Raw genomic sequence first — 15,213 nt, forward strand, 5'->3', positions numbered from 1 at the left:
TTGTTCTCCAGATTTCTTGACACAACTTGGTGAGCACGTCCAGGGCAGCATCTGTTAGCTGAAATATGTCAATTGGAAACTAAGAAGGGACTGTGTCAGGATTGTGTTCTCTCTCCATAGCTATTCAATCTGTATGTTGAGCAAATTATTCAAGAAGCTTGAGTCTATGAAGAGGAATGTGGCATCAGGATCAGAGGGAGACTCATTATTATGCAGATAACACAACTTTGCTTGCTGAAAGTGAGAAGGACTTGAAGCACTTGTTGCAGAAAATCAAAGAATACAGTCTTCAATATGGATTTTATCTCAGTGTCAAGTAAACAAAGACTCTTACCGCTGGACAGATAGGCAACATCATGATAGATAGAGACAATTTTGAAACTGTCAATAATTTCACCTTATTTTGATCCATAATTAACATCCTTGGTAACAGCAGTCATAAAATCCGGAAACATATTGCACTGGAGAAAGTCTACAGTTAAGTACCTCTCAAGATTATTAAGGAGTAATGATGGCCAGAAGAGATCGATTCTTGGAGAAGGACATCGTGATCGGAAGGGTGGAGGGACAGCAGTGGAGAGGAAGACCCCGGATGAGATGGGTTAATACAGCTTCTGTGGCAATGGGAGTTGGTGTGTCGGAATTAGTGAGAATGGCTCAGGACAGGGAAGGGTTCAGGGCTGCTGTAAATAGGGTTGCTATACATTGCAGATGACTCAAAGTCACATAACAACAAAAACATACTATATTGGTTGTTTGGAGTTTTTTGTGTGGGTTTTTTTTTATTTTATTTAAGCCTCTTGTTTAGAGTCAACAAGACCTGATAGAGGGCCTTTGTATTTAAAAGTTTGCTGTTAGTATATCTTGGAGGAACATTCTTCTAAGTGGTACAGCACTCCTCTGTATGAACTTTGTACCACTGGGGTATCAAATGTCATAATGGTTACCCATGGTGAACAGTGTTTGATAGAGCTCTCAGTTTAAGACAGGTTTAGAAGCAGGAGTGGCATCCACTTCCTAAACAACATGCCTCTGGAAACTCTATGAACTTTGATAAATGACAATAGTTATAGAAAGCCTTCGGGCCTTTTGTTCATAGGTTCACTATGAGTATTGCTTCAACTTGATGGCAATCAACAACAACAACAACGATAATGTCAGAGGACTAAGGTGCATTTGATTCAGGCCATGGTCTTTCTAATCATTTGCTATACATCTGAGAGCTGGACATGAATAAAATTACAAACTGAAGAATGGATGCCTTTGAGGCTGTGGTGTTGAAGAAGAGTAATGAACATCCCATGAAATGCGAAAGAACAAAAAAAAAATATGTCTTGGAGAAAGTACAGCCAAAGTGCTCTTTGGAAGCAAAGATGATGAGGCTTTCCCTCACATACTTCAGGCATGTTGCTAGGAGGAGCTATTCCTTGGAGAGAGACCTGATTCTTGGTCATCAAAAGAGGCAGACCCTTGACCAGGTAGATTGACACAGTGACTACACAATGGGCTCTCATGTGTCAGGAAGTGTGAAGTTGGCTCAGGATAAAGAGGGTTCAGATCTGTTGTTTATAGCATTCCTATGGGTCATATTCGATGCAGCAGCACCTAACAACACCACCACTATGAGTCAGAATTTACTTGCTATGAGTGAGAATTTATTTGACAGCAGTGTTCCTACATAAGTTAATATAAGTTTTTGCTCATATTTGTGAAATCCATAGCAACATGAAATTCTGCTAGTTACTCCCCAGACTTCTGTATAATAACATCTTCTTAGCTATTCTAGTATCTTCTCCAAGCTAGTCAAGTTATGATGACATCACTTCCTGCTCAAAAAATTGCCCCGACCTGTCTTTATTAATACTCCACCTTGACATCAAGAAAATAAAATCCTAAGCACTGGACCAATAGTCAACATCATAGTAAATGGAGAAAAGAGTGAAGCTGTTAAGTATTTTGCCTGGCTTCACAATCAAAACTCATTGTAGCCGCAATCAAGAAATCAAAAGACATGTAGCATTGGGCAAATATGCTCTTCTTTTTCCTGGATCCACCACCAACACCCTTGAAAACAACAGTTAAGAACATTGCATTGGGCAAATCCACTATCAAGAATTTATTTTTCCCCCCAAGAACTTCTTTAAAAGACTAAATTGCAAGGTTATTGGTTTGAAGACTAAGGTGCACTTAAACCAATCCATGGTGTTTTCTGTTATTTCATATGGGTGTGAAAGGTGGATAGTTGATTAAAAAAATGGGAAAGACCAAACATAATGCCTTTGAATTGTGGTATTGGCAAGGAACATAGAATATTCCATAGAGTGTCAAAAGAAAAAGCAAACATGTCTTGAAGAAGTGTATCCAGTGTTCCTTACAGGCAAGGCTGCTAGAATTTCATCCCACATACTTTGAACATGTGGTCAGGAGCACCAGTCCTTGAGGGGAAAAAGCATCATGCTTTGGAAAGAAGGAAGGTCAGCAGAGAAGAGGAAGACCCTCAACTATATGAACTGACCACCTGTCTGCAGCAGTGGGCAGACTGTGAAGATGACACGGGATAGGGCAAAGGTTCAATCTGTTCACAGGGTTGCTGTGAGTCAGAATCTCCTTGACACCACCTAACAACAACATTAAACTATAGGATTTCTTTTTTTCCTGCTTCCATTGCATCACTGTAAAACTCATCTACTTATGCTATTATCTTCTCTCTTCTCTAGGAGACTAGACAACCTAGGCTCCCTGGTAAGGTGGACTCTGTCCTGTTGTCCTCTTGACACCTACTTTGCTCTGAATTACAGCAGTGTAATATGTGTACCTGTCTCACCTCTTCTCTCACTTCACTAATTTTTCTGTACTCCACGGACCCTAAAGAAAGCACTTCACATAGAAAAAGTCCTAGAAGCTGAGATTTTAGATGTACTTTAAAATACTGTTCTCTATAACTTAATTATAAAGGAAACTATTATGATTTCCTCCACTGAGTTTGTGGGTTTTGTTTGTTTTATAGTTTAAACTATTATTATGTTGGTTATATGCTTTGAAAGTGCTAAAATCCTTGATGCAGTGAAGGTTAAAAAACAATAGTTTTAGATATACGTTTTTAAAAGCTCAAATGTAATGTCCCCATGAAAACTCTACCCCTTTCTCACCAGCAAGCGGAAGCTACAGGTAGTAACGAGGATGAATATAGCATTTTGCCTTCCGATTTCTTTAGGGTAGCAATCAAAACAAGCATTGTATCTTTCCTTTATCTTCATCAAAAGCTAATATTCCAGTATATATCTTTTATAACATCTCAAACTATTTTTGCTACACACAGAGTTACCAAAATGTCCTGGAGAAACTGAAATGGAAGAAAAAAGAAAAGGCTCAAGACAAGAAAATGTAAGATGGCTTTTCTTAAAATTTTAATTTCTCAGGCAACATGCTGAGCTGTGACAAAGAGAGCTGACTTGAAACCCCCCTTGGACAGAAACCAGTTAAGTGGAGCATCTGGTCTTAACCACATAATCACTCCTTAGGCAAAGGAGAAAATAGAGTTTGGGAGAGGGAACTAAAATAAGGTGAGATTCCTGCAGGGCTGCACTGTAGATGAGAGAAAACCTGAAGAACTTTAGGAAAAGCAAATTTCCAAGAAAGGTCTTCCAGTGGACTGAGTAGCTGTATCGAAAGGAACTGGAAGACACAGAAGAATTTCATGAAACAACATATGAGCAAGAGCCTATGGTGACAAAAGAAGTAGTTCAGGCTGCTTTGATGGAAATGGCAAAAAATAAGGCTCCAGGAATAGATGGTATACCAATTGACATATTTCAACTAACAGATGCTGCCCTGGATGTGCTCACCAAGTTGTGCCAAGAAATCTACTGAAGATTATCCAAAAACAACTGGAACAGTATATCAGCAGAGAACTACCAGATGTCCAGGCTGGGTTTAGAAGGGGTCGTGGTACTAGGGATATTGTAGCAGATGTCAGATGGATCTTAGCTGAAAGCAGGGAATACCAGGGGAATGTCTATCTGTGTTTCATTGACTATGCAAAGGCATTTGACTGTGTGGATCATAACAAACTATGGCTGACTCTGAGAAGAATGGGAATCTCAGAACATTTGATTGTTCTAATGTGAAACCTATACTTGGACCAGGAGGCAGTCATCAGAACAGAATAAGAGAACACTGCATGGTTCAAAATTGGGAAGGGCGTACACCGGGGATGTATCCTATCTCCATACCTTTTCAACCTATATGCAGAACAGATTATCCGGGAGGCTGGGCTCTATGAGGAGAAATGTGGGGTCAAGACTGGTGGACGATTTATCAACAATCTGCGTCATGCAGATGACACAACCCTGCTTGTTGAAAATGAAGAAGACCTGAAGCACCTGCTGCAGAGTGTCAAGGACTGCAGCCTCCAATATGGATTGAGGCTCAATGTCAAGAAAACAAAGATTCTCACCACTGGACCATTTGGCAGCATCAGGATGGATGATGAAGAGATTGAGATTGTACACAGCTTTAGTTTGCTCGGCTCCACAGTCAACACTCTTGGCACCAGCAGCCAGGAAATTAAAAGGCGCATTTCCATGGGAAAGTCTGCTGTTAGGGACCTTTCCAAACTACTGAAGAGCATTGGTGTCTCTCTAGAGACTAAGGTGCATCTGATACAGGCCATAGTCTTTGCAATCTCTTGTTATGCATCAGAGAGTTGGACAATGACCAAGGAGGATAGAAGGAGAATTGATGCCTTTGAGCTGTGGTGCTGGAGAAGAGTATTGAGAATACCATGGACTGCTAGGAAAACAAACAGATTTGTCCTGGAAAGGGTTTAACCAGGCTACTTCTTGGAGACAAGGATTCTAGGGCTTTGTCTGACATACTTTGGACATTTGGACATGTTGTAAGGAGAGACAGGTCCTTGGAGAGGGACATCATGCTTGGGAGGGTGGAGGGACAGTGCAGGAGGGGAAGGCCCTCTATGAGGTGGATTGATTGAGTGACTGGAAAAATCAGGATGGGAGTGTCAGAGACAGTGCAATTGGCACAGGACAGAGCAGAGTTTAGGGCTGTTGTACATGGGTCGCTATGAGTCGCAAACGACTCGACGGCACATAACAACAACAACATTATAGAAGAAATACCATGGAGTAAGGTTTTGTGTGCCCAACATCCATTGTCATAGATGGGTGATTCTAAATTTGTTATCAATGTATCTAGTCCTTTCTTATTTTCTAAAGGTGTCATGAAACTCTAAGCTAATTTTTTTCTAAGCTAATTTTTTATTGTTGTTGTTATGTGCCATTGAATCATCTGTGACCTAGAGCAACCCTATGTACAACAGCTCTGAACCGTACCCTGTCCTAAGGCAGTCTCACTGACTCCAACACTCCTACTCCCCATTTCCCTAGTTACTGTATCAATGTATCTCCTCCATCCTTCTAAGCATGATGTCTTTCTCCAAGGACTGGTTCCTCCTGGCCACATGCCCAAAATATGTGAGATGGAGCTTCAAAATCCTAGCCTCCCAGTATAAACTTGGCTTAACCCTCTCCAAGACAGACTTAGGTGTTTTCTTGGCAGTCTATGTTTATGTTATGTTCAATACTCTTCTTCAGCACCACAACTCAAAGGCATCAATTCTTCTTCTGTCATCCTTAGCCAATGCCCAGATCTCTGATGCATAGCAAATAATTGTGAAGACCACAGCCGAGATAAGGGGAACCTTATTTTCTAGACTGACATCATTGATTCTTAGTACTCTGGAGAGGTTCCTGAAAACAGATTTCTCTAATGCAATTTGTCTTTTGATTTCCTAACTGCTCGTGCCAAGAGTGTTGTTTGTGGAGCTGAGCAAGCTGAAATTGTTAACAACCTCAATTTCTTCTCAGGCCATTCACGGTGCTGCCAAATTGGCCCAGTGGTGACAATATTTGTCTTCTTAATGTTGAGCATCAGTCTATATTGAAGACTACAGTCCTTGACCATCTGTAGCAAGCACTTAAGATCTTCCTCAGTTTCAGCAAACAAGGTTGTCATCTGCATAACGTAGGTTGTAGTTAAGTCTTCTGCCAATCCTGATGCTGTATTCCTCCTCATAAAGCCCAGCCTCTAGAAAGATCTATTCTGCATATAGGTTGAAAAGGTATGGAGACAGGACAAATCCCTGATGCGTTCCCTTTCTGATTTTCAAAGATGCAGTGTTTCTTTGCTCTGTTCTGAAGACTGCTTCCTGGTTGAAGTATAGGTTTTGCATAAGTACAATCAAGTGTTCTGGGATTCCCATTCTCCTCAAGGTTAACCACAATTTGTTGTGATCCACACAGTCAAATGCCTTTGCATAGTCAATGAAACACAGATAGATATCCCTCCGTACTCTTTGCTTTCTGCCAAGATCCATCTGATGATTGGATCTTTATAATTGTTGATAATGTCTCTAGTGCCACGTCCTCTTCTAAATCCAGCTTGTGTTTCTTGAAGCTGTCCATGTACTGTTCCAGTTGTTTCTAGATAGTCTTCAGTAGGATTTTGCTTGTATGTGATATTAGAGATGTTGTACGATAAATATGGATCTCTTCCAGTCAGTTGGCCAAGTAATTGTCCTCCAGATGTCTTGGCACAACCTGGTGAGCAAGTCCAGGGCAGCATCTGTTTGTTGAAATAAGTCAATTGGTATTCCATCAATTCCTGGGGCTTTATTTTTTGCCAAGTCCTTCAGAGCAGCCTGAACTTTCTCCTTCATCACCATTGTCTCTGGGTCATATGTTGTTTCTTGAAATTCTTCTGTGTCAACCAATTCTTTTTGGTACAGTGGCTCTGTATACTCCTTCCATCTTCTTTTAATGCTTCCTGGATCATTCAATATTCTGCCCATAGCATCCTTAAGTATCACAACTCGTGGTTTAAATTTGTTCTTTAGTTCTTTCAACTTAAAGAAATGCTAAGTGAGTTTGGGCCTTTTTTTATTTTCTGACTCCAGTCTCACTAATTCTGACATTCCTACCCCTGTTTCCCCAGTTACTATATCAATCCATCTCATCCAGGGTCTTCCTCTCCTATGCAGTCTCTCCACCTTTCTGAGCATGATGTCCTCCTTGTCCAGGGATCATTCCCTCCTGGCCACATGCCCAAAGTATATGAGATGGAGCTTCAAAATCCTAGTCTCCAAGGAGAAACTTGATTTCACCCTCTCCAAGCTGGACCTTTGTTCTCCTGGCAGTCCACTATGGATATTTGTGTTCATTTCCGTGTGAAAATGCTTCCCAAACTCATATCCCTGGCAGCAGAATCTTTTATAAACACATTCTGGAGAAATTATTATCATATTCTCTGACTAATTAGCACAGATTATCAGAATAACAGAAATGCAATTCAGATCCTTACTATAGGTCTTGATGTATTTTGTGGTAATTTCGTTTCGTTTTCAGTGTTATGTACTTCTTCATTTTTATCTTATTTTCCCCACAGGAAAAGGAGCAGAGATTTTGTGGAACAAGCCAGAATGGAAGGCTTTGATGAAAGTGTAAGATTTTCATTTTTCACAAATGCAAGTGATGGTGGCATTACTGCATACCTATAAAAAAGTCCTCATTAAGAATTGGAAAGGTTTGATATTTTCAGAACATAGTTGATCCCCCTTACCCAATATCTAGATCCTTGAACTAGCTCTGGCAGCTTAGTAGTAAGAAATTATGTTGCCAACACAAAGGTACGAGGTTTAAATCCACTAGCTGCTCCATGGGAGAAAGATGGGCAATCAATTTCCATGTGATTACAGTCTCTGTAAGCCCACTATGTCAGTTCTGAGTTGGTTCCAACTAGAATGGTACATAACAACTTGAATTCCAGATGCCCTTTCTCCTATTTGTACTCTTAGCCAGATACCCTGGACCTCTAAGTGTATACTCCCAGTGGAGTGTTCACACTGGGTTGTTATTGTTGTGTGCATCGGATCAGAACTAACATAGTTGAACCTCCAGAAGGTTTTCAGAAGCCATAGAAATACACGGGAGAAGGGAGACTGCCCATAACTTCTCCCACAGCAGTTAGTGGATTTGAACCACATGCCGTTGGGATTACAGTACACCTTCTTACCAATAGGCCACTAGAGCTCCCTTTCAGATTGGATAGAGTGAGTATATTCTAGTGAGACCATAAGGAATAAAATATTTTTCATAATCCAATAATGTGATATTTAATGTAAATATATGTTAATGTTTCATTTTAAAAATTTGTATATATATATTCAACAAATTATTTAAAAGTACAATTTTTCAAAGTTTAAGAACTAAGATAAACACCATTATACCATCTACCCGGACAAAAAGGTGGAATGTTACTCTGCTCCTGACCAGAAAGAGGCTAGGCAGAGAAAGTAGGTGGGAGATTGGAATGAGTGCGCAAGCAAGTAAATATACTGGTGCAAGTTTTCTCAGATAAGGAAATTATAAAATAATCAGATAAGGAAGTTATAAAAATGGGAAGTTTGCAGGTTAAAATGACCTTGTGGTACTGGTCTAGAATTGAAGATGTCAGTCATGTTTTTTTTCTTAAGATCAATAGACGTTAAGGTAGGTAGATACAGATGGAAAATTAATAAATGTTGGGATGTGTGTGGATGTGTGTGCATGTGTAGTTTTTGTTTTTCAGTACCCTCCACTGAGGAAGAAGTGGCCTGGTTGCCCAGATGTTAAGTATCCAATTGCTAACTAAAACATCACTGGTTGGAACCTGCCAGCTACTCTGTGGGAGACAAACATGACAGTCAGCTTCCCTAAAGTGGTCCTCCATTTACAGCCTCAGAAACCTAATGGAGCAGTTCTACTCTGTCCTTCAGGGCACCTATATGAGTCAGGACCAATTCAATGGTGATGTGTTTAGTTTTCCACGTACAGGGTTAAAGCATCATGCTCAACTAGTGTGTAAATCTTGTTTTACGAGTACCGTTCTCCTCACAAAGGAAGCAGGCTCCTTAAAGATATGGCTAAGTACAAGGCTGAAAAGTACAAGATGCACCTAGAATATTTTTGTCGAGCCAAATGTTAAAGTGTTCAAAGAATGATGGAAATCTGTTTAAAAAGATACAAGCCAGTTTGAAGGGACTCCTACTGACCATTGTTGTTGTTGTTGTTGTGTCACCGTTGAGTCACAACTCATAGCGATCCCATATACAACAGCTCAGAACCCTGCTGTATCCTGAGACAACTTTATTGTCTCTGACACACCTATCTCCATAACCCCAGTCACTGTTTAAGTCCATCTCACCCAGAGTGTTCCTCTCTTGCACTGTCCCTCTACCCTTCCAAGCATGACGTCCCTCTCCAAGAATTGGTTCCTCTTGGCCATGTGCCTAAAGTATGTCAGACAGAGCTTCAAAATCCTTGCTTTTGAGGAGCAGCCTGGTTTCACCTTCTCCAGGAAAAACTTGTTCTCTTGGAGGTTCAATACTCTTCTCCAGCACCACAACTCAAAGACATTGATTCTTCTGTCCTCCTTAGTCATTGTCCAGCTCTCTGATGCATATCAAGTAATTGTGAAGACCATGGCCTGGATCAGGACTGTCCATAGACATAAGTATTTAAGCACTACAATAATAATAGTAACAGATTACAATACACTGCATAGGAATCTATAAATTCATACTGAAGTAAACATATGAATGAATTCATTAGAAAGCTGATGAGGAATGGGTGTTTTACATACCTTTACACAAAATACTAATTATATAAAGGAAAGGACTAACTTTAAAGTGGAGAAGACTGGCAGATATTCCCTTAAGTTATCAAAGTGACCACCAAAAGTAACAAGTGAAATTCCATGGCACCAGACAGGATGCCATGAGAAGGTCTCTATGCATTTTCTGTGACCTTTCTGCTAAAGATTAATAACTTTGAGTCTAATCATGATATAACATCAGACAAAACTAATATGAAGGGCAGTCTATAGAATTCTGGGCTATATTTTTCAAAAGGGTCAGTCATCATAGTTAGGGTAAAGCTGAGAACTATTCCAGATTGAATGAGACTTAAATGATTCTACAAGTATATACAATGCATAATCCTGGAATAGGGAGCTCTGGTGGCCTAGTGGCAAGAAGCTGCACTGCAATTCTGAAGGCACGCAGTTAAAAGTCACCAGCTGCTCCATGGGAGGAGAATGGGTAACTTCCTACTGTGCAATTAACTACCTCTGAAAACCTGTATGAGAGCCAGCTATGGGTTGGTTCCAACTCTACAGTGCACAACAACAATCTTGGAATAGATTGTCCTCCTTTATAAGGGGCATGATTGGAACAGGAGGTAAACTTGAATAGGGGCCTGAGGTTAGTTAGGTGATCCTAACTAACATGCCTCTGGAAACTCTATGAACTTTGATAAATGTCAATAGTTGTAGAGGAGCTTCAGGCCATTTGTTCATAGGGTCACTATGAGCCACGCCCAACTCGAAGGCAATCAACAACAACAGCACAATTCTGTCAATGACCTTTTGCTCTCTTCATGGATTATATCCTTGATGCCATCTCACAAGTCATCTTTGATCATTAGTGTTCACTGCCTCAAACCTATTCTTGAGATGGTTTTTTAATTCAGGTGAGATAGACTTAAGATTGTATTTTGGTCCTTGTGGATTTGTTTTCATTTTCTACAGCTTCTGTTTGAACTTGCACATGAGCAATTGATGATCTATTCCACAGTGATCACCTGGCCTGGTTTTGACTGCTGATATTGAGAGCTTCTCCAATGATTCTTTCCACAGATATAGTCAGTCTGATTCATGTGTAGTCCATCAGATGAGATCTATATGTATAGTTTTCTTTTGTGGTGTGTTTTTTTAAAAAACAAACAGTATTTTAATAAATTCTTGATAGTACAAAATTCAATCAGTAGATCTCCATCTTCATTTCTGTAACCAAATCCAAATGGATGTCAGGGGAGACACTGAAATTTGCACTAGAATGCCGAGAACTCCAAATCATGATGTAAAAAAAAACACACACAAAAAAACAACCCAGAAGATTTCAAAAGACAACTCAAGGAAACAAAGCAAAGTATTATAATAAAATGTGCTAAGAGCCGGAGTTAGAAAACAAAAGGGGGAGAATTTCTCTCAGAATTTCTCAAGCTCTTTCTGAAATAACTGAAAAACAAATTCAAGCCTGAAGTTTCAATACTGACAGATGCTATGGGCAAAATCTTGAATGATCTAGGTGGTTGTTTCTCTTATGTGCCATCAAGTCGCCTCTGACTCATAGTGACTCTGTGTACAATAGCTCTGAAGTCTGCCCTATCCTGAGCCAGTCTCACTGACTCTGACACACCTACTTCCATTATCCCAATTATAGTGTCAATCCTTATCTGGTATCTTCCTCTCCTGGACTATCCCTTCACCCTTTCGAGCATGGTGTCCCTCTCCAAGGACTGGTTCCTCCTGGCTACATGCCCAAAATATGTGAGACAGAGCTTCAAAATCCTTGCCTCCAAGGAGAAACTTGGTTTCACCCTTTCCAAAACAGACATGTGTTCTCTTGGCAGTCCATAGTATATTCAACATTCTTCTCCAACATCACAACTCAATGTTATCAATTCTCATCTATCATCCTTAGTCATTGTCCAGCTCTCTGATAGAAAATGTAATTTCCAGTTTTGTTGGGAAAAGAAAGAGACCCAGAATAAGTAAAGCTCTTCTGAATAACAAAATTAAGTAGGAGGCATCTCACTCCTTGATTTCAAAATCTACTACACAGTCTTAATCAAAAGTGGTAGAGGTACAATGACCGACATGTACAGTGAAATAGAATCAAGGACCCAGAAATTCATCTACCTGTGGTCAACTGATATTTGACAAGGAAACATAATCCATTAAGTGGGGGAATTACAGCCTATTCAACAAATGGTGCTGGCAAAACAGTACATACACATGCAGAAACCAGAAACAGAATCCACATCTCATATGATGTCCAAAAACCAGCTCAAAATCAGAGGCTTAAGGGTAAAAATGTAAAACCATAATGATCTTAAGAGACAAAATGGGTACAAATTAAGAAGTTGTAGCCTACAGCAAAATTAGGCTTACAAACATAACCAAAAATGTACAACCAGGAGAGGATAAAATCAATGAATGAGACCTTCTTAAAATCAAATCCTTAAGTGCATCAGAAACTTTCTCCAAATAGGATGAAAAGAAAGCTCACTGCCTGAAAGGTGGGAACGGAAACCATTTGGCTAAAACATTTCAGATTAGAATCTCATAACAAAAGTTTACAGAATACTACAGGACCTCCACAAGAAAAAGACTGATAACACAGTCACAAAATAGGCAAACTATATGAAAAGATTCTCCACAAAGGAGGGCATTCATATGGCTAAAAAAGACATGAAGAAATGTTCAAAACCACTAGCAATTAGAAGGTGAAAATCAAAACAACAATAAGATACTATCTTACCCTAGCAGCAGTAGCAATATTTAAAACAGAAAACAATAAGTGTTGGAGAGGATGCAGAGAGAACCACTATGGAAGACACTTTGGCATTTCCTCAAACAGCTGAACATAGATATCCCATATGACCCAGCTGTTCCACTACTAGGAATATATCCTGGAGAAATCAGAATTTAGACACCAACAGAGACATATATACTATGTTCCTAGCAGCTTTATTCACAATAACAAGAAAATGAAAAGAGTCAAATGCTCATCAACAAATGTATGGATTAATAAAGTGTGGTACATTCACATATTGGAATACTATGCAGCACTCAGGAGCTACAATTTCATAAAATATTGCATGACATGGGAGAGCCTAGAGAACATTGCACCGAGTGAAAGAACAGTGACATAAGGACAATACTGCATAAGACCACTATTGTGAAAATAAGAACATAACTGAGCAAGATTAATATATATAAACATTCAAAAGGGAGAGAGAAAAGGGGGAAGGTGAGATGATCACTGGAATGATGGACGTTGGAGTGGGGGAGAGGTGATAGGGGATTTCGGCAGGAACTTGATGGGGTCAGGGTGATAATAGACATGACTAGGTGATAGTTAATTGTATCAATTACAGTATGTATGAGGGATTGTGTGAGGCACAAGCTCCACACAATGGATGAAGCGCAGTGTATATGATGGTTATACTCAAATCAATAAAAAGTGGAGGGGAAGATGTGCGATACAAATGAACACGGAATAGTGTAGATTTAGAAAGCATGTAATTCTTCCTTTGGTCAGTACTTGGTTGGAAATATTAAAAGGGAAAATCTGTCCTGGACATAAACTTGTTAAAAGTAGAATTTGGAAGGGTGATCCAACTGAATGTGAAAATTATCAAACAATATCATTGATATCATGTGCTAGCAAACTACTGCTGAATATCATGCAAAAACAGCAGGAACAGTACATAGATATGGAATTGCCAGAAGTTCAAGCAGGACTTAGAAGAGGTCATGGCACCAGGGATATCATTGCTAATGTCAGATGGATCCTGGCTGAAAGCAAGGAATACCAGAAGAATGTCTATATGTGCTTTATTGACGATGCAAAGGCATTTGACTTTGTGGGTCATGACAAGTTGTGGCTGACATTGATAAGAATGGGAATCCCAGAGCCCTTGATGGTACTCATGAGGAACCTATACCTGGACCAGGAAGCTGTCATTTGAACAGAGCAGGGGAGCACTGCATGGTTTGGAATTGGGAAGAAAGTGCATCAGGGTTGTAGTCTGTCTTCATACTTGTTCAATCTGTATGTTGAGCAAATTATCTGAGAAGCTGGAATCTATGAAAAGGAGTGTGGCATTAGGATTAGAGGAAGACTCATCAATAACCTGTGTTATGCAGATGACATAACCTTGCTTGCTGAAAATGAGGACTTGAAGCACTTGTTGCAGAAGATCAAGGAAGGCATCCTTCAGTTTGGATTGTGTCTCAATATCAAGAAAACAAAGATTCTTACCACTGGACCCATGGGCAATGTCATGAAGGATGGAGAGGAGATTGAAATTGAAACTGTCAATAGCTTCATCTTGCATGGATCCACAATTAACACCCTTGGTATGAGCAGTCAGGAAATAAGGAGATGCATTAGGAATTTATGCAGTTAAGTACCTTTCCAAATTATTGAGGAGTGTGATGTCAATTTGAGGGCTAAGATGTGTCTGAATCAGGCCATGGTCTTTCAGATTACTTGCTGTTCATCTGAGACCTGGACAATAACTAAGGGGGAAAATTGACACCTTTGAGGTGTGGTATTGGAGAAGAGCACTGAACAGTCCATGGGCAGCCAAGAGAACAAAGAGATATGTCTTGGAGAGGGTGCAGCTGGAATGCTCTTTGGAGGCAAGAATAATGAGGCTTTGCCTCACATACTTTGAACATATTGCTAGGAGGTGCTATTCCTTGAAGAGGGATGTGATGTTGGGCAGGGTGGGTTGAGGGTCAGTCAGTGAAGGAGAAGAAGACCCTTAACTAGGTAGATTGACACTGAAATGAGCTTTTGCATGTCAGGAAGTGTGAGGATAGCGCAGGACAGGGCTTGGTTCAGATCTTTTCTTCATAGGGTTGCTATGAGTCATACTCAAATTGAAGACACCTAACACCTTGTTGTTGTTGTTGTTATGTGCTGTCGAGTCGTTTGTGACTCATAGCAACCCTATGTATAACAGCCCTAAACCCTGCTCTATCCTGTGCCAATTGCACTCTGACACACCCATCCCAATTACCCCAATCATTGAATCAATCCACCTCATAGAGGGTCTTCCCCTCCTGCGCTGTCCCTCCACCCTACCAAGCATGATGTCCCTCTCTAAGGACCTATCTCTCCTTACAACATGTCCAAAGTATGTCAGACAAAGCCCCAGAATCCTTGCCTCCAAGAAGTAGCCTGGTTTAACCCTCTCCAGGATGAATCTGTTTTCTTGGCAGTCCAGGGTACATTCCATACTCTTCTCCAGCACCACAGCTCAAAGGCATCAATTCTCCTTCTATCCTCCCTAGTCATTGTCCAACTCTCTGATGCATAACAAGTGATTGTGAAGACCATGGCCTGTATCAGGCACACCTTAGTCTCCAGAGACACGCAGGTGCTCTTGAGTACTTTAGAGAGGTCCCTAACAGCACTTTCCCATCGCAATACGTTTTTTTATTTCCTGGCTGCTGGTGCCAAGAGTGTTGACTGTGGAGCCGAGCAAACTGAAGCTGTGGACAATCTCAATCTCTTCGCCATCC

The 15,213-nt window shown here is 40.3% G+C and overlaps 1 protein-coding gene across 1 annotated transcript in view; it reads left to right on the forward strand.

Moving 5' to 3' along the window:
• PKD2L2 (polycystic kidney disease 2-like 2) overlaps window positions 1-15,213 on the forward strand; it is a 109,112-nt gene that overhangs the window by 79,212 nt on the left and 14,687 nt on the right. The window contains exons 11-12 of the mRNA XM_006899500.1: window positions 3,320-3,384; window positions 7,462-7,516. Coding sequence (XP_006899562.1) covers window positions 3,320-3,384; window positions 7,462-7,516 — 120 coding nt within the window. The remainder of the gene's footprint in view (window positions 1-3,319; window positions 3,385-7,461; window positions 7,517-15,213) is intronic.

This window comes from Elephantulus edwardii, unplaced genomic scaffold (genome assembly GCF_000299155.1).
Source record: "Elephantulus edwardii isolate Elephantulus edwardi_28Jun2011 unplaced genomic scaffold, EleEdw1.0 scaffold00259, whole genome shotgun sequence".
Taxonomy (NCBI): Eukaryota; Metazoa; Chordata; class Mammalia; order Macroscelidea; family Macroscelididae; genus Elephantulus; species Elephantulus edwardii.